This window comes from Ranitomeya variabilis, chromosome 4 (assembly GCF_051348905.1).
Source record: "Ranitomeya variabilis isolate aRanVar5 chromosome 4, aRanVar5.hap1, whole genome shotgun sequence".
Taxonomy (NCBI): Eukaryota; Metazoa; Chordata; class Amphibia; order Anura; family Dendrobatidae; genus Ranitomeya; species Ranitomeya variabilis.
This window is the reverse complement of record NC_135235.1, coordinates 635,780,904-635,807,992: the sequence shown is the minus strand read 5'-3', so window position 1 is coordinate 635,807,992 and position 27,089 is coordinate 635,780,904. Positions and strand designations below refer to the sequence as shown.

The window sequence follows — 27,089 nt, the reverse complement described above, 5'->3', positions numbered from 1 at the left end:
TTACTAGCAGTTGCTTATTACTGTGAATTTTTTTACAACAGTGTTTTTGGTCTTACTGTGCTCTTTTGTGTCTTCAAGTTTCTTGGTGGTGTGTGAACATGTTCCTACAGACTTGTTTACTGTGCAAGTAGCCCATGTGTTTCGGTTTCCATGTTGAAGGTCATACGGGAGTTGTGGAAGAACCTGCAAATTTCCCAGCTCAGAACCTCAGTGTACCATCCCCAGACTGACGGGCTGGTGGAGAGGTTTAACAAGACCTTGAAGGCTATGCTGAAGAAAGCAGTGGAGACTGGGACTGTCTGCTTCCTTACCTGTTGTTCTCCATCCGGGAAGTTCCCCAAGCTTCCTCTGGCTTCTCCCCATTTGAACTTCTCTATGGACGACACCCTTGAGGGCTCCGGGATGTGGTGAAGGAATCCTGGAGAGGCTGAAACCACCCCCTATAGAATAGTGGTAGACCATGTCACCCAGATACAAGAAAGGATTGCCAGTGTGATCCGCGTTATACAAAAAGTCTAACCGGCACTAAAGGAATATACGCTGTGAGGTTGCACTGTTCCCGGACTAGATCCTTTTCGGCTGAGAGGGTGTAGTTAGCCAAAGAAGACTCGGAGGTGCTATGCATCAATGTAAAGTAGTCCACACGGGTATATAGAAAATGAAAGAAATGCAGCACTCACCATTAGATCTTCACGTGCGTAAATGTTCTTTATTACACATAACAATCCATTCTGGATGTGGCACTAAACCGGCTAGGGCTTGTGAGGGGAGCAGGAGTGTGCAGAGATGAGACAGACAGTCTGTCTCGTCTCTGCACACTCCTGCTCCCCTCACAAGCCCTAGCCGGTTTAGTGCCACATCCAGAATGGATTGTTATGTGTAATAAAGAACATTTACGCACGTGAAGATCTAATGGTGAGTGCTGCATTGCCAGTGTGATGCCTATTGTGTAAAAGCACCTCCTCAAGGCTCAGGAAGCCCAGTGCAGGGGTTATAATAGGTCTGCGTTGGTAAGACAGTTCAACCTGGGGGATCGAGTACTTGTGCTGGTGCCCACAGTGGAGACCAAGTTCCTGGCCAAGTGGCAGAGTCCCTATGAGGTAGTGGAGAAAGTTGGTGAGGTCAACTACAAAGTCCACAAACCGGGGAAGCGGAAGCCCTACAGGTGTACCAAATGAACTTGATCAAACTGTGACAGGACAGAGAACCCGTGGAAGCTCCTTGTTTGGTGCAGACACCTTGTCTCGCTCACAGAAGCAGCAGTTTCGAGAGTTGCTACAGCGCAACAGAGACCTGTACTCAGAACTTCCAGGTTGTATGAAGGTCATAGAGCATGACGTCCTGACGGAGCCTCATGTCCGGGTCAACTTGAAACCCTTCCGGATTTCTGAAGCGTGCTGAGAGGTGATCTCCAAGGAGGTGAAGCGGATGCTGAGCGTGGGAGTCATCGAGGGATGCAAGAGTGGTTAGTCCAGTCCAATAGTCCTAGTGTCGAAACACGATGGGGAATGGTGATTTTGCAATGACTATCGGAAGCTGAACAAGGTTTCTAAGACCGATTCCCTGGGTCGATTAATTGAGAGGCTAGGGCCAACTCGGTACATTACTACCTTTGACCTCACAAAAGGGTATAGGCAAATTTCTATGTCCCAAAGCACCAAAGGGAAGACTGCCTTTTTTAATGCCAGATGGTTGCTTCCAATACACAAGGATGGCATTTGGGTTACAAGGAGCTCCAGCAACATTCCAAAAAGACATGGACCGCATCCTAGCTCTCCACAAAAATATGCAGCGGTCTACCTGGGTGATATTGTGATCTTCAGCCAGGATTGGGGAATCCATCTGAGCTAGGTCGAGGCAATCTTTGATGCTCTAAGGAAGGCAGGGTTTTCATAAACCCAAAGAAGTGTGCCGTGGGAATGGAGGAAGCGAGATACTTGGGCTATGTTGTAGGCAGGAGAGAAATATAGCCCCAGATAAACAAAGTTGAGGTGATCCAGGGCTCGCAACATGTCCTCTCAAAGAAGCAGGTGAGGATGTTCCTGGGCATTGTAGGCTATTACCGCTGTTTTATTCCAAACTTCGCCATTGTAGCTTCCTCTCTGACAGACCTTCTTAAAGGGACAAAGCTGGCTATGGTGAAGTGGTCTCCAGAAGCTGAAATTGCCTTCCAGGAACTGAAGCTGGCTCTGTGCAAACAGCCGATGCTGGTAGCACCCGATTTCTCCAAGGAATTTGTGGTCCAGACAGACGCGTCAGATGTCGGGCTGCGAGCTGTCTTGTCCCAAGAGGTGAATGGGGAATAGCACTCCATAATGTATCTCAGCCGAAAGTTGTCATCCTGCAAAAATAATTCTCCATAGTGGAGAAGGAATGTTTAGCCTTTAAGTGGACGTTGGACTCTCTAAGGTACAACCTCTTGGGCAGGAAGTTCAGACTGGTGTCAGACCATGCCCCTCTGAAGTGGATGAGGGAGAAAAAAAGGGAACAATGACCGAGTGAGCAGGTGGTTCCTAGCACTTCAGGATTTTAACTTCCATGTGGAGCATAGGTCAGGGAAACTGCATGGCAATGCTGATGCTCTGTCGATCTACTGTTTATTGGCAGGAGGTACCAAGCCTCAGGCTTTGGAAGGAGGGGGAGGGTATGTAAGATAACTGCCGGACAAGTCCTTGAGGGGAGATACAGTACAGACCAAAAGTTTGGACACACCTTCTCATTTAAAGATTTTTCTGTATTTTCATGTATTATGGCTTTTTTCTTGCCATAATACACATTCTAACAGTCTATTCAGTAGGACTATCAGTTGTGTATCCACCAGACTTCTGCACAACACAACTGATGGTCCCAACCCCATTTATAAGGCAAGAAATCCCACTTATTAAACCTAACAGGGCACACCTGTGAAGAGAAAACCATTCCTGGTGACTACCTCTTGAAGCTCAACAAGAGAATGCCAAGAGTGTGCAAAGCAGTCATCGAAGCAAAAGGTGGCCACTTTGAAGAACCTAGAATATAAGACATATTTTCAGTTGTTTCACACTTTTTTGTTAATTATATAATTCCACATATCTTAATTCATAGTTTTGATGCCTTCAGTGTGAATGTACAATTTTCATAGTCATGAAAATACAGAAAAATCTTTAAATGAGAAGGTGTGTCCAAACTTTTGGTCTGTACTGTATGTGTCATCGCGACTATTAGCTGCGGTGATGTGAGCTCGGAAGTATGCTCCAGCACATATAGTGCTGAGAGAGTTGTTTGGCTCACTGCAGGGCTGGGTTTTTCGAGCGGTCATAAGAGATGGGTGGGAATGACCGCTCACATATTCCCGCCCTAGGTACGTGGTTTGGCTAATAAAATGGAGGCCAATTGCCTCATTCAGTGTCTGTGGCTGGAGGTGTGGAGACCTCCATGTGTGTGTTGCTGAAGACGCTGACCTGAGCGGCCGGACCCGCAGTGCTTTATGAACTTTTTGTTTTCTGTTTGTTTTCAGGTTGTGCCAGAAAAGGCTGTTTATTTGTTTTTCTATCCAGAGCGGTTTATGCAGTATAATATACTTGCTTGGAGATTCCAGTGATACCGCTTCCTGTGCCTGCCTCAACTGCAGCCGAGTGAAGCCTGTGGCTGGTAATGTTTCTGTCTTACATATCAGAGGTCACTGACGCGAACATGCTACATCATTTGTTTAGAGACATCCATTGTGCACAGTGACCTGTGATGAACAGGACCATGAGTAAAGAGTTATCTCCATTGGAGCAACTCAGAAACATCCTCTAGATGCAGCGAGAAACATTTGTTCAAAATACGGAAAAAATAAGCGTGAAACACTGAAAAGATGCAAACTTTTTGCTGAAATTTTTGGCATCTTCACGCCAGTTTAAGGCAGGTCTGCCAAAGTGGGTGGAGCATGAACAAGGCTTGATGGTGCCCGCCAAATTCAGTGCTAGGGGCATAACTTACACCCTTCAGAAATGTTGTTCCAATCCGTCCTGAACTTGGGTACAATTTCTGGCGAGGAGCACAGAGGCACGCATTACTGGGAAGCAGTGAGCACATGTGAATCACTTCAGCATTACTTACCCCACCACCTCCCTTCATGAAAGACTGGTGTGCATGGTGCTAATCTTAAGGTTGTTCAAGACTTTTTATTTTTTACTATGGGCTCAAGAACTAAACAGGCAGATATTTGCTAACAGAGACAATTACCTACTTGCTGTACTCGGAGCTGGGTCAAAGTGGTTACCGACCGCTCCTGCCGGTGATTCAGCTGCTCCATGTCAGCGAACAGCTCTTCTACTTCCGCGCTGCTCTGCTGACATGACTTCACATATCATGGTGATTGATAGTTTAATTGTGGGAAGCCAGCTGTCAATCACTGTGAAATCCGCAGCCACGCCCTGTCAACAGAGCAGAGTGGAAGAGAAATCGCTGCTCTGTTGATGTGACAACAGCAAAAGACGCGGAATCATCCGAAAGCAGCAAGTCAGCAGTAGGCACAAAAGGCAGGTAGAAAGTAACTCCCTGCGTGATAGTTCTTAGCACATTGTAAAATAATAAAAAAAAGTATAGTCCCAGATAACCCCATAATGAATCAGTTTCTACATGCACATCAAAAGGTTCAGGAGTACACACCGGAATTAAATAAACATCTAAAGTTACTCTACAAGTGAGTGAATGAATAGAGCCTTTGACTTCTCGGTATTTAGTGGTCACTACTCACCTGTGCGGTTATCTGTAGGAATCTCCTCCTTACACCGCTCATCACCCCTCACATATGTCCCTGCAGTATTACTATGGGGCAAATCTTCACCCTGAAATAAAGATTGTACAAGTCACTGACAGATGAAGACATTTGAGAAGATCCAGGCAGCATCAACTCAGACCGCATTGTGCATAAAGACTCTCTGTGTATTATACCACATCGCTGCAGATTGTCGGACGCAGAACCCCACAATTCTCCAATAACACCTTGGGAATCTTATCAGGAGGTCGCCACTAAGCTGAACCGCGTTTTCCAGCCCCCAATTCAAAAGTTCAGTTTTTTAAAGGGACAGCGCACCTTAAATCAAAATGGCCGAAAAGGACCTTACGCAGTTCTCCAATGCTGAAACAGAGCAAATACAACCCGATACCGTCCATTATGAAGACCGGGAAGCAGAGCCGGCTTCCGCAGCAGACCCAGATGCACGACCACTACGCTCCATCAAGCCAACATTAAAGGTCCTCGAGAATTACTGTTCCACAAGGGATGAGTTCAATGACAACCTGGACGACCTATGGGAACGAGTCGCCTCCCTCATGTCAAGCATCCAACGCCACAAAGACGATGCAGCGAGTTTACAGGACACAATAAGACAGCTAGACGCGGCCCACGGCAAATACAAGAGACTGTCCGCAAAGTATGCTGCCTTCCTAAAAGACTCTAAAATCGACGAAGCCCTATCAAAGTTAAGCAAGGCACACTCCAAAGACAGAGAAAGGGATGCCGCCGTGCAAGACGCTAAAGATAAAGCGGAGCTTCGTATCGCCCATCTGCAAGAAACTAGATCGCACATGTCAGCCTCATCTAAACACTCTGTTCGGTCATACAAATCATCCTGCTCAAGAACTTCAGCCCTCAGCGACAGAATTGTAGAGGCCCGTTTAAACGCAGAGCGATCCAAAGTAAGACGTTCATACACAGAAAAGAAAGCAGAAGCAGAGGCCCGAGCAAAGATTCTTGAAGCAGAGGCAAAAGCAGAAAGAGAGGCTCGAGCAAAGATTCTGCAAACAGAAATGGAGGAAGAAATCGCGCTAGCTGAAGTAAAAATACTCGAGCAAGCATTGAAGCAAAACGTCGACCCAATTTGCCTGCCACCACAGGAAGATGACCCAGCTGTCCGTACCAGAGACTACGTGCAGAAACAGATACCTGCAGCGCACAACTTCTCCAGCGATGTTCAACCCAACATTGCGGAAACGTCCAAGGCAGCCCAACCTATGGTGCCAGTATCACTCACAGCCCCTGCTGAGACCCAAGACCAACGCTGTGATGCACCCCCTCAGGAGCAGTCATCACAGCAAGACGACCGCAAGGCGCACTCCAGCCTGCCTCCACAGTTCAAGCAGCAGTCACCAGGATCTCCAGAGGATAAACCACAGCTCAACCCTGCAGCAACATCATTTTACCCGGGAACAATTCACCCTTCCACGTCAAACAGCTTATACACCCAAGGGGCACCACAAGCTACTACGGTAACAAGGAGTGAAGGATCAGACATGTCCGAGTTTGCCTGGTTCATGGTGAGCAGGGAGCTAATCAGCACTAGCCTCTCAAAATTCGACGACCGTGCAGAGAACTACAGAGCCTGGAAAGCAACCTTCAAGGCCGCCATTGTTGATCTCAACCTATCCGCGGAACAGGAGCTCGACCTCATGGTACCATGGTTGGGTCCCGAATCCACAAACCGTATCAAGAGTCTTAGGACTGCCTATGTGGGGCAAGCTGAAGCAGGTCTCGCTGCTGCCTGACAGAGACTCGAAAGAACCTAAGGCAGCGCTGAAGCCATCGAAAAGTCCCTATTCAAGAGACTGCAGAATGTTCCAAGGATCAACCTTAAGGAAGCCCACAAGCTTCTGGACTTAAGTGACCTGCTTATGGAGCTGGATCTTGCTAAAAGAGACCCTCGTCTGTCTGGACTGTGCTACCTGGACACTGCCCATGGGGTGAACCCAATCGTCTCAAAGCTGCCACATAGTCTGCAAGAGAAGTGGGCAGTGTGCGTCTCCAGGTATAAAAGGTCACATGATGTCACCTTTCCTCCGTTCATTCAGTTCTGCAAGTTCATTGACGTACAAGCCCAAATGAGGAATGACCCTAGCCTCGACTTCCTGGAGTCTAACACTGCAGCTCCAGCAACACCTTCATCAAGGTATGAAAGCGTCGCACATAGACGCAAGGACTCGAGGAACAGTGTAAGCGTCAGAAAGACTAACCTGCCATCACCTGCAGTACCTGCCGATAAGCAGTACACTATTCCGTCGAGGGATAAGTCTTTCAATCGCGAGTGTCCCATTCACAAAAGACCACACTCACTGAACAAATGTAGAGTCTTCAGGTCCAAAACCATGCAGGAGCGCAAGAAAATCCTCAGCGAACTTGGGGTATGTTTCAAGTGCTGCGCTTCATCAGAACACATGGCCAAGGACTGTAAATCTGCCATTAAGTGTGAAGAGTGTCATAGTGACAAACACCCATCAGCCTTGCACTCAGCCACCAGCGATCCAGCAGTCGCAGTTACCTCTAGTCCCGCTACAAGCCATGGCGGGGAGCCACAGAATCACGCCAAGTCCACCATAGCTGTTTCCTGCTCATGCTCAGAGGTATGTGGGGAGAAACAAAGTGCTAAATGCTGTGCCAGGTTATGCCTAATCAGAGTTTATCCAGAAGGGCAACCAGAGAAGGCAGTAAATATGTATGCCATCATTGACGATCAGAGCAATCGATCCCTAGCTGGACCTAGGTTCTTTGAAGCCTTTAGAATCAAGGGACCAGCAACACCCTACACTCAATACTTGCTCGGGGCGCATAGAGACTAGCGGCAGAAGAGCACAAGGTTTCATTGCTTCTCCTGTCAATGGAGACTTAGAAATACCCCTACCTACGCTAATCGAATGCGATCAAATACCAGACCAAAGGGATGAGATCCCCACCCCGGAAGCTGCATTCCAACAACCACATTTAAGGCACCTAGCCACCGTTATCCCACCTTTGGACACAGATGCTGAAATCCTACTTCTGCTCGGTAGAGATAACTTAAGGATACATAAGGTCCGCCAACAGTGTAATGGTCCTGACTATGCCCCCTATGCCCAGAGACTTGACTTGGGGTGGGTAGTCATAGGAAACGTATGCTTGGACCGAACAGTAGTCCATTCCTTTAAGACCTACGTACGCCGAGACGGGCGCACTACTTTCTGCAAACCATGTCCTCATCACTATGAGGTGAAGGAAAAGCTTCCAGATCCTGTACAGCTGCCTGATGTTATCCCTTCTCCCTATACAGACAACCTGGGAAGATTGGTGTTTCATACCACTAAGGATGACAACAAAGTAGCACCGTCTATGGAAGACAAGGAATTCATCGGGATAATGGACAATGAGTTCCTTAAGGACGAGACCAATCACTGGGTTTTTCCCTTACCCTTCCGAGCTACCAGGGTAAGGCTCCCAAACAATCATGAACAAGCATTGTCCAGATTCAACTCTCTCCAGCGCACACTAAGCAATAAACCAGAGATGAAAGAACACCGTCACTTTTATGGGCAAAATATTCCATAACAACCATGCGGAGCCAGCGCCTCCCTTAAAGGAAAACGAGGAGTGCTGGTACCTACCCTCATTTGGAGTATATCACCCGAAGAAACCTAAACAAATTAGAGTTGTCTTTGATTCAAGCGCCAAACATCAAGGCATATCTCTCAATGATGTCCTCCTCACAGGTCCTAATCTGACAAACAACCTAGTAGGAGTGTTGATGAGGTTCAGGAAAGAGCCCATTGCCATCACCGCCGACTTTGAACAGATGTTCCACTGTTTGATAGTCAGAGAGGACCACAGGAATTTCCTCAGGTTCCTGTGGTACAAGGACAATGACCCTACCAAAGAGATGGTGGAGTATCGCATGCGGGTGCACGTATTCGGGAACAGCCCTTCACCCGCAGTGGCAACATATGGCCTGCGGAGAACCGCACTAGAAGGAGAGTCCGAGTATGGATCAGACGCCAGAGACTTTATAGAGAAAGACTTCTATGTAGATGATGGACTAAAATCTCTACCCACAGAAGAAGCGGCAATCGACCTACTCAAAAGGACCCAACATATGCTGTACCGAGCTAAGCTTAGATTGCACAAAATTACTTCAAACAGCCTGGCTGTCATGAGAGCCTTTGAGTCAAGTGACCACGCACTTGGATTCAAGGACATAGACCTAGGACCAGACCGTCCGCCTGTGCAGAGAAGCTTAGGCCTGAGGTGGAACCGGTCAGCCGACACCTTCGGTTTCCAAATCAACTGTGCAGACAAACCATTCACTAAACGTGGTGTAATGTCAGTGGTAAATAGCCTATATGACCCACTGGGATTCGTAGCACCAATTACCATACAAGGTAAATCCCTTCTGAGACAGCTATCCAAAACCGTCAAGGACTGGGATGCCCCTCTCCCTCCTGATCAGGAATCGAAATGGGAAACCTGGAAGCAGTCTTTGTGTGCTTTGGATGAAATCCATATACCGAGATGCTACGCCGGAATCTCACTTGCTGCTAGGACGGAACTCCATGTGTTCTCAGATGCATCCACGGAGGCCATTGCAGCTGTTGCCTACCTGAAGGTGACGGGATCCGACAATCAAGATCACGTTGGTTTCGTTTTCGGCAAGGCTAAGTTGGCTCCCAAGCCTGACCACACTATTCCCAGGCTGGAACTCTGTGGGGCTGTGCTTGCAGTAGAACTTGCAGACTTTATTCAGCATGAGCTGGACACCAACGTAGATGACGTACAATACTACAGTAACAGTAAAGTTGTCTTAGGTTACATCTACAACCAAACAAGGCGCTTCTACGTGTACGTCAGTAACCGCATTGAGAGAATAAGAAGGTCTTCCAAACCTGAACAGTGGCACTATATCCCATCTGAACTTAATCCAGCCGACCATGCCACTAGACCTATGTCTATAAATTCCTTTGCTAACTCTTCTTGGCTTTCTGGTCCAAAGTTTCTGCTGGAACAGAGGGGAAGTGAATGTGTCCAGGAAGTCTTCAGCATCCAGGATCCGGATGATGATCCAGAAGTCCGCTCCGAGGTCAGTGCTCTGGCCACGAACGCTAAACCAACCTCCACCCTCGGTTGCCAGCGCTTCGAAAGCTTCTCCAATTGGATGACACTCGTCAAGACTATTGCAAGGTTAGTCCACATAGCGAGATCTTATCACAATTCACATGGAGACAAAGACTGTCATGGTTGGCACATCTGCCAAAAACCACTCTCTACTTATCACATTCCGGTAGGATAAACCATGAACAGAACACTGCACTAGTATTTTGTCCATTGGATTACAGTGGGTCAGAGATAGTTTGGCCTAGTGCGGCTTCTCTGATCTGAAGATGGGTTTTCCTTAGGATTATCTCAGGAACTGACTTAATGTCTTATCTCGTTTAAAGTTGTTATTGCATTGCATGCATGTTTGGTTTCTTTTTTTAGGTTGTTGGACTTTATTTCAAGGACATTAGTATAGTGAAATCCCTTACGGAATTTCAGACGGGGAGTGTGCTGTTTCATGTATGTTCTTCATGCTATGTATGTTGTTATATTTTATTCTGCTGCCACCCAATGGCCTTTTTCTGTATGGCAGCTTGTTATTCATTAATTCTTGTGGGCATGTCTTTCCACTTCCGGTTCAGGGGTCAAGTCTTCTCTTCCTCTGGCAGCCATTTCAGTTTCAGTTACTTGCTCTTGTGAGAGGACGCTTTTGAACCAGGCTTAGAGAGGCATCAGTCTTTCGACCACACACTCTCTCTTGCTGCTCACACTTGCAGTCATACTTGGTACTACATCTAACTATACCTTGTCTACACCTGCATTTCTGGAGAAAGCACTGTATTACCAGTTATACGCTGTATGTCCAGATTTACAAATAAACAAGCCTGGACTGCACAATCCCTGGTGTGCATCATCTCTCCGGACACTGAGCAGCATTGGTCCTGTCTGCCTCACAGCGAGGAAAATACGGAAGGTACGGTTATCTCTCTCACAACCCTTATTAGTCACTCACACCTTTATTCGCCTCATGTGGGGACAGAACATAAAACATGCACTGAATGTCCACTTGCAACTTGAGTGTCCTTATAGGATTTAGAATGCTACAAGGGCCCATACATTAAACCAACATGCAGGGGGCGGGGGGAGCCCCAGTCCACATCTAGCACCAGGCCCATCATACTCTAATTATGCCACTATTAGCTCTTGAGACATGATATTAGGTGTGCAGAAAAATCTGAAAGAATGGGAGAGGTTTACTCCTGGGTGCTACTAGAGTTTGGATGTAGATTGAAAGTTGAAGAAAGAGGAAGTGAAAGTGTGAGAAGCAAGAAGAACCCTGACTTGGAGTTTACAAAAATCTAGATGGTCAAACCAGGATAAGGATTGTACAGAGAAAGCGGTCTGCATGGAAAAGGAGTCGCAAAACGTGCTATGAGGAAAGATGGAGGGTCCTTCGAAAATTACGGAATGTAATTGCTAAAAAGTGTATACTGTAATTTATGTGCCCCTGTTGGAAACAAAAAAAATGTTATTTTCAAGTCATGTACTCTCTCTACACACACAAACAAATATACGTGATCGAAAATACTTGATGCTTTGTGTTGCTCTGAGTGTAAAGGGAATGATACATAGTTTTCTAATAATTGCAGCGAAAGGTTGTCCTACAAAGTATTGAGTCAGGAGCCTGAATACAATGCACCTTACAAATTTTAGATTTATAGTTTTTAAATAATTAGAAAACCATGCATCATTTCCTTTACATTTCACCGATCCTTGCTAATTAGCTCCGGAAAATCACATAAAATCCAAATAAAATACATTTAAGTTTATGGGTGTATAGTGAAAAAATGTGGAAAGGTTCACGAGGTATGAATACTTTTTCCAGGCACTGTAAATTGTAACATAACAGGGAAGTATAGGGTTAAATCCCCGCTCTACGGGATCTTGATTAGATACACCTGTAGGGTTTTGCCAAGCACCAAGAAGTAGCTTCCTGGAGTGGAAGAGTTGCATGTGCTGTTGGCGAGTGTCCAGCCAAAATGCGACTTGCAACAGAAAGAGTCTCTTTCTGAATGGAGACTGCGCTAAGCAGTTTGTTAATGAGAGCTGCAGAGAACCGCTGCACCTCGGGCTGATGGGAATACCGCAACTGGTGGGAAGGAGCCTCTTCTGTGTATGAAGTCTGCTTCAGAAGAAAAGACTGCAAAATGTTTTGGTGAGCATGCACTGACTTATGTGATCATGATTAATTACACAGGCCGCGTGCAGAGAACCGCAAGCATCAGTGGTTGATATGGACAATAGCTGTTTTGTGTGACCGAGAAGGGGCTAGCTCAGCTGTGTATAAGTAGCCAGAGTCTGTTTTGTTTAGTTAGTTCCTGGACAAGGATAGAGATTTAAGTTTATGATTTTGTACTGATTCATGTACTGTATGTCGACCAAAACTGCAAAGCTTGTGTGAACACTACATAAGGCCCCATGCCTACCAGAGTGAGTGAATCCCTACGAAAAAATAGATAGAGATATAGTAATGGTACAGGTCACTGTCCTTCTACCATAAACTACTGCCATCAAAGGATAAACTTGATCAGTCACAATACTTAGGTGAGTCGTAGTGTTCCAACATCTATCCACAGATATCAGAAAACCCATAATGTGACACCCCTGACACAAAAGGTCCATGGATTCATCATGCTGCTTGTGTCAAATTCTGACCCTTCCATCAATCAAGATTCATCTGAACAGACAATGATTTCCATTGCCCAGTGACACCAGGTTTGCCCTCTTTTTCCTTTCTGTAGGTCGGCAACGACCCTGGAACTGGTCTCCTGCTGCTATCGCCCATCTGTACTAAAAATTGATGGTTACATTCAGACTCAGTAGTTGAACACTAGCGCAGTTTTCAGCTGCAGTGTGTATAACTGCACTACATGTTCTCAGAACTACTGTTCACATTTTCCTTGATACATTTTTCCATCCACGTGATCCAACATCACTGATATTTCTCATTAATGACACCATTCTCAGTATACTATTCACATCATTACATGAGGTTGTCAATTTTTTAAATACTGGTCCTGTCTAATCTAGTAACAATGACAGTGAGCAATCTAAATGATTTTGAACAATCTTCCCATCTGATCACTCCGATTTATGCTGCACTCCACTGTCCTGTGTCTAATAAGTTTTAGATGGGAGTGTGGAAGTGTCTCTAATAAATTGGCCGTTCCATATAAGGGAAAAGTCAGAGAGCTTTATAACTAGGACATGGATCGCATCGAAATGATCAGACTGGCTAGCGGCTCTCCTGATCCGAGCGTGCCAGCTGCATAGAAATATACACTGTCATGCTCGGCTCAAGAGAGCTTTCGGCCAGTCTGAGCATTGCGATGTGATCCCCGTCTGATTTTTACAGCTCTCTGACTCTTCCCTTACACTGGCGGATAAAACTAGTCTGAGCTCAAGACCTTCACAGACTACTACACATCATAGTGAAGATTTCATGACACCTTCTTTCCATCTACCTGATGATCCTGACAATCACTGGGATCTTCTTGTTTACAGTCCTGTGGAAGAAGAGGAGGATGGGGACATCTCTCTGGTGTTGTCCTCTTACTGGATAGAACTGGAGGAAACACATACAGGGACTGAATTCATTCTTTACATGCAGATAATTATAGGCCATGTATATTTAGCCCTATTACCTGGTGATATGAGGGGCTGGGGAACCTCAATCATGATGTCTTTGCACAGATCTTTGTGTTCTTCTAAATACTCCCACTCCTCCATGGAGAAATAGACGGTGACATCCTGACACCTTATAGGAACCTGACACATACAATGATACCGTCATCACCCCGATCCCTTAATAGCATTAAAGTATAATGTCCCAGCATTCCCAGCAGTGTCACCTCTCCAGTCAGCAGCTCAATCATCTTGTAGTTGATTTCAAGGATCTTCTGGTTATTGATGTCCTCATGTATCAGGGGGTGAGGTGGAGGCCCCGTGATTGGGCTCAGGGGTCTTCCCCATCCCTCAGACACAGGGGCCTGACAGCGCTCACTAGAGGTCTTCTTCACTACTGTGTAATCCTGGTTACGGAGAGACACATTAATAAATCTCACTACAGACATTCCCAGAGTCTTCACCTCTCCAGTTCTGTCCATCTGTTATTCCCATAGATAAGAATGATGTAATGTGACGTCATCAGAATCTCTCACCTCTCCAGTAAGCCGGAAGAGGATCTCTAGGGTGAGGTGTAATATCCTCTCCGCCATCTTGTCCCTGTCCCTATCCATCCTTGTAGGGTCACTCAGGAAAATTCTCTTACATAGATCTCCACTGAGAGGATCCGATATTGTAGGGACCTGAATGGGGAGAAGATGACGATGTAACAATATAAAGATCCCATGTAAGAAATCTCCGGAGCTGTTACCGGCGTCACATGATCACTACATCCGGTCATGGCCCCGTCCAGCCCCCGGTATAACACACAGTCCCACTATAGTCACATACAGAGATTTATCACATAGTATCTCCAATCCAGCACCAAAAGACACAGAACAATTCTAATATTTTGGGTGATTAACTTTATTGATTACTACTTGTTTACTTTGTGTTTCTGTGCTGTTGGTTCTTTACCTTTTTAATGTATTTTTAACTTGATATATCTATTTTATTGTGTGCGTACACCACCGTAGTTGTGCCACCATTTCACCATGCATTTCAATAAAGGTGTTTTATCTCTATTTCTTGCCTAATTGTTTTTTCCTTCATTGGTTCTTGCATGTTTCCGAATGGTCTTCCATTCCTCTATCGTTGCTCATATACATCACAGACACTTGCCTATTAGTGTCTTATGAAGCACCATTAGTGTGGGTATATGTATTGCACATATTCCGTTTGCTTTGTTTTCTATACTCAATTTTCAACCTGATGGATTCACCTGAATTTGATGACAGCTTCTTAACTTTCTTAACCTTTCCATATCTATCCTCCCAGTAAACCAGAAATTTTAGAGAATTTTTAGCCTCTGCCCTAAAAACAGTTCTTAACTATGTGGTGAAGATAGGAGACTCTTCACAAACGGTTTGTTCAATACAGGAACGGCAAAGTCGCTTATGCCAAGAGCTAGTAAAGCCTTCCTTGCAGAGCGCACAATCCCTGTGTTTAGCTTTCGGCATGCACTTTCTAGGCTTTTCCTGACAACAAATGACAAGACAAAACCTCCATATTAAAGTGAATTTTCACAAAGATCACTTACCACTTAGCAACATTTAGAGGTGGAATGCTATCACCCAACTGATCCCTTCTGGAGGTCATGGATTCATCCATTCTGTCAAGATCCACCTAGTTACAGTTGAGGCTCTGCTGGCTGGTTTTACTATTGCTCCTGGTGCCACGCTTCCAACAGATGCGATTGCCACTGCCACCGCTGTTGTTGTTTCTGTTACATCCTTAAAAAGGTATTCCCGTCTCAAAAATCCCATTTCAATATGTAGTATGTGTAATACCAATAATATTAGCAAATATGTCCAGTTAGAAATAGATCATAGTTTTTCAGATTTGCCACATTGCTTACCTCATGAAGTGCATGGTGGTAACCATGGATACCTAAACTACTGCAATACCCTACATGAGGTAAGCGACAGAGAATCTGAAGAATTACACTAGATTTCTAATTGGAGGTAGCTGATATTATTAATATTATACCTACTATATATTGGGATAGGATCTTGGAGATGGGAATACCACTTTAAGCTGGTAGGGCTGCCGAAGCAAAAGACCTGCATTTTAAATATGGGACCAGTTGGACATGGCACATCCATCTGCTAATGCCTTTTCCAGCCCAACCTGGAAGTGAAAAACAATGCTGGGTCAAATGTTACCAGAGCACTCATCATAACGGTGTGCATACTCGTCGGTGCATGAACAGACTTGGCAGACCCAGAAGAAAGTGGCACCACTGCTTGTACCCACCAGCCAAGCCGCTATGGACCTACTGTGGCTCTTCCAGGTTTACTGCACTGGCAGCAGAAGTTGTCCAAGACTACCGGCCAGGCTTGGGTAAGCTGAAGATCTACTTATCTTCTAGGTACCGCAGAGAAATCAGTTCGGATGTACAGTAGGTTTCCCTGTCAAGGATAGGAAAACAACTGAAGTATGGGAGAGGTTTCACCCTTTTTATCCAGCAGCTATTCTGACCTTGAGGAGTAGATCCCTCTCACTCCATGATGCAGTTGTGGGTGATAGAAAAGAACTCCTTTATGCTAATATTGTTTCTTTACCAAAAAATCCCTCTGGCCTTAATGGACATTGAGTTCCAGTGTTCCCCCAGGACTGAGTCCTGTCCCCTCTATCACACAGTCCCTGCTCCTCCATTAGGCTCTCAGCCGCCCAGAAAAGGCACATCTCTAAAATGCGCCAATTCTGGCACTTAGCCTCGCTCTTCCCACTTGCCCTGTAACGGTGGCAAGTGGGGTGATAGTGGGGGGGCTGATGTCACCTTTGTATTGTCAAGTGACATCAAGCCCCAAGGTTAGTAATGGAGAGGCATCAATAAGAAGATCCCCCCAGTACTTACCCGTCACATTGTATGACAACTGACACGCAGAAAAAAGTCCTTTAATTGAAAGAATGACACAGACTCCTTTAATAATCTTAATTAAACCATACTTACGATCTTGCCCATTCCCCCGATGCCCTGGTTATCTGCATAAGAGTTAAAAAACCAAACAACATTCCTCACCTTTCTGCAGAGATGTTGCTAATCCATTTTTCCCACGACGGGTCTATCTCTGCTACATCTAGATGGCAGGCTGCATTGTTGCATGATGCGACCATACAGCCTGCCATCCAGCAGACATTAAGCAACGTTTGCCCAATGTTTCTCTGGAAACTACTATTACCTATCTGATGGCACCGCGGCTTTTCTTCAGCAGGGATAGGAAAGCTGGTCAGAGTTTATTTGAAGCTGGGTGAAGCCAAAGACGGGGCAATTCTAGAGGAAAACCAGTGACAGGCTACAAAAGACTTGAGACTGGGGTGTAGGTTCACCTTCTAGCAGCACAAGGACTCTAAGAATACTGCCAAAACTACAATGGAATGTTTCAGATCAAAACATATTCATGAGTGTGAATGGCCCCGAAACAGCCCAGACCTAAATCCCACTGAGAATCTTTGGCAAGACCTGAAAATTGCTGTTCACAGACATCTCCATGCAATCTCGCTGAGCTAGAGTGAGTATGCAAAAAGGAATGGGCAAAAATTTCAGACTTGAGATGTGCAAAACTGGAAAAGACAGACCCCAAAAGACTTGCAGCAGTGATTGCAGTGAAAGGTGGTCCTACAAAGTATGGACCAGGGGGCCTGAATGCAAATTCACGTGACCATTTTCAGATTTATATATTTAAAATAATTTGAAAACCATGTATCATTTACTCTACCCTTCACAAATAGTTGATACTTAATGTTGGTATATCACATAAAATCTATTTAAATTTGGGTGTAACCTGAATAAATGTGGAAAGGTTCACAGGATATGAATACTTTTTTCAGAGTAATATTATATTTGTATCAATCAGTAACACTCAGTTTATTTTCAGAACATGGACTGCAATCTTCCTTGTCTATATGTTGTATCTTGATGTGTCTTTTGATAGTGTGCATATCAAATGACTGACCGTCACTTCCAAACAGAAAGACAAATGTGAACAGGAGCAAGCTAAGAGAGCCACTCTTTATGTAACTAACAAAGTTGCACTCTGAAACGCGACAGTATGTAAACATTGAATATATGAAATTGGAATTGCATTACTGGTATATAAAACAAGCTAAAAGATTAAGGTACTTAGCGCATAAGTTGGCCAATTCATGTGAGCCCAACAGCCAATAACAAGGTGTACATCTTTGTTGGGTCTCAACATGATGGGATCAAGTTCTATTTAAAACAGCCATAAGCTAATATGTGCTCAGTCATATTTCTGATATTCATACATGCCTTCTAACTGAGCACTCCACCAATCAGCCTATGGTGATTTTAAATAGAACTTGGTCCTACTTGCCCATATAATTGCAGCGCGGAAGAGACATCATGTTAGGTCAGGGACCCAACAAAGGGGGATACGCCTTGTCGTTGGCCTCACATGAATTGGACATTTTATGTGCCAAGTACCTTAATTTTCTAACTTGTTTTCTATAGCAGTAATTCAATTCCAATGTAATTTATTCAATGTTTACATACTACAGCGTTTCAGAGTTCAGCTTTAGTATGTTTCTGATAGTATGCACTGATGAAGGGAAACATCTGCAGAAGAACACACACCCTCAGGAATATGTTTCACTTGTGTTGTAGAAAGACACTTCGGCCCATGCAACTCTTACATTGGAAGTAATCCATGACAACATAACACCAGTCGTGCAGACAATGACCCATCCGTTTTTTTACCACAGAGTAAATATCTGCCATGAAGGGATGAACTTGATTAGCCACAATACGTAGAGAGGCCCTAGTGTCAAAACATCCATCCACAGGTATCAGAGGACCCAGAAGTGCCAAATAAATATCCTTCACACCAATACTCTACCTCTACCTGTCTGACCTGTGGACCCCTGAAAGAAAAAGGTCTAATCAAATTCTGACCCTCAATTCATATATCAAGTTTCATCTGAAGACAATGATTTCCATTGCTCGGTGATATCATTTTCGCTCTCTTTTTCCTTTCTGTAGGACGGCAATGACCATGGAACTGGTCACTGCTGCTATCGCCCGTCTGTACTAAGGAATGATGGCTGCATTCAGACACATTAGTTGAACACTATCGCAGTATTCAGCTGCAATGTGTATAAAGGCACCACATGTTCTCAGAACTATTGTTCACATTTTCGTTGATATTGATATTGGGATCCAATATCACTGGATATTTCTCATTGATGACACCATTCTCAATATACTATTCACCATTACATGAGGTTGGCAATTTTTACATACTGGTCCTGTCTAAGCTAGCACCAATGACAGTGGACAGTGTTCAAAGTCATTTAGATTGCTCGATCTTCCTATCCAGACGTCTGATCACTCAGATATATGCTGCACTCCACAGTCATGTGTCTAATATGAGTCAGATGGGAGTGTGATAGTGTGTCTAATAAATTGGCCATTCCATATAAAGGAAAAGAGTCAGAGAGCTTTATGACTCGGACGGGGATCACATCGCAGTGTTTAGACTGGCCGGCGGCTCTCCTGACCTGAGCGCAACAGTTGCATAAAAATTTATACTCATGCTCGTGTGTGGAGAGTCACCAGCCAGTCCAAGGATTGCGATGTGATCCTCGTCCAAGTATCCGGCCGTCTGACTTTTCCTTTATACTGGTGGATAAAAGTAGACTGAACACAAGACCTTCACAGCCGTCTACACGTCATAGGGGAGATCTCATGACACCTTCTCTCCATCTACCTGATGATCCCGAGGAACAGCATGATGTTCTTGTTTATGGCCCAGTAAAAGATGAGGACGGGGATATCTCTCTGGTGTTGTCCTTTCATTGGATAGAACTGGAAGAAACATATGCACGGGCTGAATTCAATCTTTACATACAGATAATTATATGCCACATGTGTTTAGTCCTGTCTATTACCTGGTGATGTGAGGGGCTGGGGAACCTCCATCATGACATCCTTGTACAGATCTTTGTGTCCTTCTAAATACTCCCACTCCTCCATGCAGAAATAGACGGCGACATCCTGACACCTTATAGGAACCTGACACATACAGTGATACCGTCATCCCCCGATCCCTCCATAGCATTACTGTATAAAGTCCCAGCATTCCCAGCAGTGTCACCTCTCCAGTCAGCAGCTCAATCATCTTGTAGGTGAGTTCTAGGATCTTCTGGTCATTGATGTCCTCATGTATCAGGGGGTGAGGTGGAGGCCCAGTGATTGGGCTCAGGGGTCTTCCCCATCCCTCAGACACAGGGGCCTGACAGCGCTCACTAGAGGTCTTCTTCACTACTGTGTAATCCTGGTTATGGAGAGACACATTAATAAATCTCACTACAGACATTCCCAGAGTCTTCACCTCTCCAGTTCTGTCCATCTGTTAGGCTATGTGCACACGTTGCAGATTTCTGTGCGGATTTTTCCGCTCAGTTCTTGAAAAATTCGCAGGTAAAATGCACTGCGGATTTACCACAGATTTTCAGCGTTTTTTGTGTGGATTTCACCTGCGTTTTACCACCTGTGGATTTCTATAAAGGAACAGGTGTAAAATGCTGCGGAATCCGCACAAAGAATTGACATGCTGCAGAAAATACCGCGCAGAAACGCTGCATTGTCTTTTCCGCAGCATGTGCACTGCTGATTTTGTTTTCCATAGGTTTACATGGTACTGTCAACCGAATGGAAAACGGCGAATCCACCGCGTCAAATCCACAGCGGATCCGCAGCCAAATCCGCAACGTGTGCACATACCCTTATTCCCATAGATAAGAATGATGTAATGTGACGTCATCAGAATCTCTCACCTCTCCAGTAAGCCGGAAGAGGATCTCTAGGGTGAGGTGTAATATCCTCTCCGCCATCTTGTCCCTGTCCCTATCCATCCTTGTAGGGTCACTCAGGAGAATTCTCTTATATAGAAAATCTCCACTGAGAGGATCCGATATTGTAGAGACCTGAATGGGGAGAAGATGAAGATGTAACATCATAAAGATCCCATGTAAGAAACCTCCGGAGCTGTTACAGGCGTCACATGATCACTACATCCAGTCATGGCCCCGTCCTGCCCCTGGTATAACACACAGTCCCATTATAGTCACATACAGAGCTTTATCACAGAATATCTCCAATCCAAACCCCAAAACACAAAACAAATCTAAAAGAAAAATCTAAATTATCTGAATCTTTATTAAATATTCCTTAAAAACAAGACAAAGTTTTAAAGTGAAGGGAGCATCCATAGAGATCAGGACATCAGTAACAGATAATGATAATCCCAGTAAGGCCGGGGTCACACTAGACCGTAATACGGACGAGTGCTATGTGATAAAAAATCGCATAGCACTCGGCCCAATGTTAATCTATGGTGCAGCTCCCATCATCCGATATTTTCTCCACCGTATTTCGGATCCGAGGGAACTCGCAGCAGGCTGCGATTGTCAGCGTATCTCGGCCGAGACTCGCCAATGAAAGTCTATGGGGGCGAGAAAAAATCGGATTACACACGGACCATGCGTGTGCATTGCGAGAAATACGCAGCGCTGCTCTATAGAAAAGCCGGTAATTCAATTGCCGGCTTTGCATTTCTCCTTCACAAACCCGACAGGATATAAGACATGGTTTACATACAGTAAACCATCTCATATCCCCTTTTTTTTTGCATATTCCACACTACTAATGTTAGTAGTGTGTATGTGCAAAATTTGGCCGCTGTAGCTGCTAAAATAAAGGGTTAAATGGCGGAAAAAATCGGCGTGGGCTCCCGCGCAATTTTCTCCGCCAGAATGGTAAAGCCAGTGACTGAGGGCAGATATTAATAGCCAGGAGAGGGTCCATGGTTATTGGCCCCCCCGTGGCTAAAAACATCTGCCCCCAGCCACCCCAGAAAAGGCACATCTGGAAGATGCGCCTATTCTGGCACTTGGCCACTCTCTTCCCACTCCCTGTAGCGGTGGGCTATGGGGTAATGAAGGGTTAATGCCACCTTGCTATTGTAAGGTGACATTAAGCCAGATTAATAATGGAGAGGCGTCAATTATGACACCTATCCATTATTAATCCAATTGTTTGAAAGGGTTAAAAAACACACACACACACATGATTAAAAAGTATTTTAATGAAATAAACACAGCGGTTGTTGTAATAATTTATTGCTCTCTCATTCCATTTTCAGACCCTCGCTTGGCAAAACAATAAACACACAAGATACATACCCTCTCTGATGAACTGTCACGTCCCACGAAGTAATCCATCTGAAGGGGTTAACTAATATTACAGGCAGGAGCCCTGCTAAATGCAGCTGTGCTCCGTGCCTGTAATCCCCGGCGAATGAATGAAATGTAGGTCATTGACCTACATTTCCTTCAGTCGCGGTGATGCGCCCCCTGGTGGATGTCCTCATATGACCTGGAGCGTGGGAAAAAGTTCCCAGGCTGCAGTTCATGAGAACATCCAGCAGGGGCGCATCACCGCGACTGAATGTAAGTACAGATCCAGCTTTCCTTTCAGCACCCGGGGATTACAGGCACGAGCGAGTGGTTTATCGCAGCTCTGCCTGTAATATTAGTTAACCCCTTCAGATGGATTACTTCGTGGGACGTGACAGTTCATCAGAGAGGGTATGTATATTGTGTGTTTATTGTTTTGCCAAGCGAGGGTCTGAAAATGGAATGAGAGAGCAATAAATTATTACAACAACCGTTGTGTTTATTTCATTAAAATACTTTTTAATCATGTGTGTGTGTGTTTTTTAACCCTTTCAAACAATTGGATTAATAATGGATAGGTGTCATAATTGACGCCTCTCCATTATTAATCTGGCTTAATGTCACCTTACAATAGCAAGGTGGCATTAACCCTTCATTACCCCATAGCCCACCGCTACAGGGAGTGGGAAGAGAGTGGCCAAGTGCCAGAATAGGCGCATCTTCCAGATGTGCCTTTTCTGGGGTGGCTGGGGGCAGATGTTTTTAGCCACGGGGGGGCCAATAACCATGGACCCTCTCCTGGCTATTAATATCTGCCCTCAGTCACTGGCTTTACCATTCTGGCGGAGAAAATTGCGCGGGAGCCCACGCCGATTTTTTCCGCCATTTAACCCTTTATTTTAGCAGCTACAGCGGCCAAATTTTGCACATACACACTACTAACATTAGTAGTGTGGAATATGCAAAAAAAAGGGGATATGAGATGGTTTACTGTATGTAAACCATGTCTCATATCCTGTCGGGTTTGTGAAGGAGAAATGCAAAGCCGGCAATTGAATTACCGGCTGTTCACAGATATCGCGCTGAATGAAATATAAACACCGGATTACGTACCGGTAATGCTCTTTTATAGAGCCACGACAGCACCCACTGAGAGAGGGGATCCGCCCCTAGGAACAGGAAACCCTACGGAGAGATAAAAGGGGCGGTCCCCCTCGCTCCCACAGTTTGGGTTACAGAGATCGCGAGGAACCGCCCACCAGTATTAGTAGGCAATTCTATATCATCATTTTATCTTATACTACTAATATTTACAAGAACCAATCACCCTTATTTGTGCTCATATGCAAACTAATATATATATATATATAAGGGAGGGAAGTGAAGGGGTGCTGTCGTGGCTCTATAAAAGAGCATTACCGGTACGTAATCCGGTGTTTTCTCTTCGCCACGACAGCACCCACTGAGAGACTTTCAGAGACAGTTATTTGGGGGGGATTATCGTGTTAAGAACCGATCTACCGAAACACAGGTCAGTGGAGGCAGATAAATCTAGTCTATAGTGACTATAGAAAGTAGTAGGAGACGACCAGGTTGCGGCCTTACATATGAGTTCTATTGGAACTTCTGCCCGCTCTGCCCAGGATGATGCTATCGCCCGGGTGGAATGTGCCTTTACAGTCTCAGGTGGATCTTCCCCTCTAGACGAATAGGCCAGGTATATCGCCTCCCGAATCCATCGGGATAATGTGTTTTTCGTAACGCCAGCTCCTTTCCTCTGACCCTGGAAGGAAACAAAGAGAGCCCTGCTCTTCCTCCAGGCGCTAGTCCTATCTAGATAGGTTATTACAGCCCTTCTCACATCTAAGGTATGGTATTTTTCTTCTTCCTGATTTGTAGGATTATTATAGAAGGCAGGAAGGAGAATTTCTTGAGATCTATGGAATTTGGTACTCATTTTAGGTAAGTAGGAAGGGTCTGTCTTTAGGACAATCCTATCTGGTAATATTGACATAAATGGAGGATCTACTGATAGCGCCTGTATGTCGCTGACCCTTCTTGCCGATACTAAGGCAACAAGGAGAGCTGTTTTGAGGGAGACATGTTTAATGTGAGCAGAATGTAGAGGCTCAAACGGGTGATTTGTTAAGGCTTCAAGGACCAGATTAACATCCCAAGGAGGTGAGTTGGGAATATGGACTGGTTCTGCTCTCTGGCAGGCTGAGATGAATCTGGATATCCATCTATCTCCTGCAACGTTGTGACTATACAAAGCCCCTAGCGCTGAAACTTGCACTTTCAAGGTGTTAACTGAAAGGCCTAAATCACGTCCTCTTTGGAGAAATTCAAGAATAATAGGGACTGGAATTTCTTTTGACAGGGCTGAGGGATAAAGGCTTAAAAATTTTCTCCATACTTTCACATAGATCGATGTAGTGGATCTTTTTCTACTCAGCAATAGGGTATCAACTACTTTATCAGAGAAGCCCCTTAGTTTTAACAGCTGCCTCTCAAATCCCAGGCTGTCAACCGTAGACCCTTCACATGAGGGTGGTTGAAGGGCCCCTGGAAAAGCAGATCTTGATTCTCTGGGAGAATCCATGGATCCGAGATGGACATGGCTCTGAGCAGGGAAAACCATGGTCTCTTTGGCCAGAATGGAGCGATCAAGATTACATTCGCTCTGTCCTCTCTTATCTTCCTGATGACTGTTGGAAGAAGGATCATCGGGGGAAAGGCATATGCTTTCTGAAATGTCCATGGAATCTGGAGGGCGTCGAGAACATCGGGGTTGTCTGTTCGGAACATTGAGGCGAATGTTTTTATTTGCCTGTTGTCTCTTGTGGCAAAGAGATCTATGTCGGGTATACCCCATTTCATAGTTATCATAGAGAATATTCGACGATTTAACACCCACTCCCCCTGATGGAGGGTATGACGACTGAGAAAGTCTGCTTTGGCGTTGTCTATCCCCCGGATATGTAGCGCTGATAAGGACAGAAGATGATCTTCGGCTATAGTCAAGATGTTTTCGGCTATAGACATGAGAGTGCCTGATCTCGTTCCGCCTTGATGGTTGATGTAAGCCACCGATGTCATGTTGTCTGAGAGTACCCTGGTATGTGTTCCGTGCAACTGTGGGAGGAATTCACATAGGGCATGATAGATGGCTTTTAGTTCTTTTTTATTAGAGGAGTCGTCTAACTCCGTAACCGACCACAGCCCCTGGACAACCTGGTCCCCCAAGTGTGCTCCCCAACCCTGAGGGCTGGCATCCGTAAAAATTATATTTGAGGGTTTGACCTCCCAGGGAACCCCACTAACTAGATGATCTGGCTGTAGCCACCAGGTTAGGGATTGGATTACGTCATTAGAAAGGGAAATTTTACCGTGTAATCGCCCCTGTAATTTTATCTCCTCATGTAAAATTGTATACTGTAAACACCTCGAGTGGAACTGCGCCCACGGAACTGCTGGGATACATGACGTGAAGGAGCCAAGCAAGGACATACCTTCCCGGAGGGAAATTATAGGTTTACCTAGTATGGACTGAACCTTATCCCTAATAGTTATTTGTTTAGATTCTGGGAGGAAACATTTTTGACTTAGAGAATCTAATATAATTCCCAAAAATACCTGCCGGGTTGTCGGGATCAGTCTAGATTTTTCCCAATTTATTATCCATCCCAAGTTCTGTAAGGATGAGATCATATGACATAGTCTTTGCTGACATTGTGAGGGGGATTTTCCCACTACTAGCAGGTCGTCTAAGTACGGAATTATGAGTGTGTCTTTTAATCTTAGATAAGACATAACCTCTGACATTAGTTTAGTAAATACCCTAGGAGCAATTGATAGTCCAAAGGGCATTGCTGTATACTGAAAGTGCCGTATACATCCATTTAATATAACCGCTACGCGGAGAAATTGTTGATGCTCTTTACAGATTGGTAGATGGTAATACGCATCTTTCAAGTCCAAAACCGCCATAAAGCAATGGGGAAACAGGAGTTTTACAGTGGATCGAATGGATTCCATTTTAAAAGTTTGATTTTCTAGGAAGGTGTTCAGTTTTTTAAGATTTATGATGGTTCTGAATGATCCATCAGGTTTTGTGATTAGAAACAGCGGGGAATAGAATCCTTTCCCTTCCTGAAGAAATGGAACCTCCACCAAAACTCCTTTGGATAGCAGATTCATTACTTCTTGCTGTAATGCCTCCTGTTGAGCCTGTGACTTTAAAGAAGTCAATAGAAATGAGTCCGAAGGGACTCGGGCAAATTTTAATTTTAAGCCAGAGGTGACGAGATTATTAGCCCAATTGTTCGAAGTTATTTTCCTCCATTGGTCTGAAAAAGAGGATAATCTACCTCCCACAGGTAGATCTGCTCTAACGGGGCTTGTCTTCAGATTTAAAAGGGCGCTTCCCAAAGAATGCACCTCTTTGTTTGGCGTCTCTAGGGGTCCAGCGATCTTGGTTTTTAAAATCTTTTCTTTTATTAAATATGGGCTTCCGGAACGCTTTCCTATAGAATGGAAGGTAGTTGTTATTAGGGAAGCCCTTCTTTCTCTCCCCCGCTTTAGTTAGAATCTCGTCCAGTTTGGTACCAAACAGGTACTCACCCTGACATGGGAGGCCACATAACTTAGACTTTGTCTGTGGATCGCCTTTCCAGCCCTTAAGCCATAGGGCTCTGCGTGCCGCGTTTGTGAGACCTGCTGATTTGGCTGCCAAACGTATAGAATCGGCCGATGAATCCGCCAAAAAAGCTGTAGCCCCTCTAATTAAGGGTATAGAGGACAGCAGTTTGTCTCTGGAAAGACCACTTTTAAGACCTTCCTCTAGGTCACTCAGCCAGACCAACATGGACCTAGCGGTGCATGTAGCAGAGATAGATGGTCTGAAGGCTCCCGTACACGACTCCCAGGCTCTTTTTAGTAGTGAGTCGGCTTTACGGTCTAACGGGTCCTGTAATGAGCCTGAATCCTCCACAGGTAGCAAAGATTTTTTAGATGTAGATGCTACCGCAGCGTCTACTTTTGGCGCTTTTGACCATGTCGAGAACTCTTCATCATTGAAGGGATACCGTCTCTTGGAGGATGGAGGTAACCCCCTTTGGCCCTGGCTTTCCCATTCTTTTTTAACTAAAGATTTTATTGCTGCTATCACCGGAAAAGAAGGCCTTTTCTTTTCCGATAAGCCAGCGAACATAATGTCCTGCTGTGTTCTGGGAATTTTAGAATCTTCGATACCCATTGTATTACACACGGACCTGACCAGGTTGTCAATACTATCCGTGGGAAAGCATGTATCTTGTTCCTCGTCTGAGGAAACATATTCGCAGGAGATGTCAGAGTCCGC

The 27,089-nt window shown here is 45.0% G+C and overlaps 1 protein-coding gene across 2 annotated transcripts in view; it reads right to left on the bottom strand.

The window, feature by feature from the left end:
- The window catches only part of LOC143767215 (uncharacterized), a 53,519-nt gene that overhangs the window by 16,042 nt on the left and 10,388 nt on the right, over nucleotides 1-27,089 (bottom strand). Inside the window, exons 2-10 of one of the 2 annotated variants that reach the window (XM_077255362.1) lie at nucleotides 20,327-20,476; nucleotides 19,645-19,824; nucleotides 19,439-19,562; nucleotides 19,258-19,355; nucleotides 14,023-14,169; nucleotides 13,714-13,893; nucleotides 13,507-13,630; nucleotides 13,327-13,427; nucleotides 4,724-4,814 (exon numbers count right to left, since the gene is read on the bottom strand). In XM_077255362.1, the coding sequence (XP_077111477.1) occupies nucleotides 4,724-4,814; nucleotides 13,327-13,427; nucleotides 13,507-13,630; nucleotides 13,714-13,893; nucleotides 14,023-14,169; nucleotides 19,258-19,355; nucleotides 19,439-19,562; nucleotides 19,645-19,824; nucleotides 20,327-20,404 (1,123 nt within the window). In that variant the 5' untranslated portion in view covers nucleotides 20,405-20,476. The remainder of the gene's footprint in view (nucleotides 1-4,723; nucleotides 4,815-13,326; nucleotides 13,428-13,506; nucleotides 13,631-13,713; nucleotides 13,894-14,022; nucleotides 14,170-19,257; nucleotides 19,356-19,438; nucleotides 19,563-19,644; nucleotides 19,825-20,326; nucleotides 20,477-27,089) is intronic. The other variant, XM_077255363.1, reaches the window with a different exon arrangement.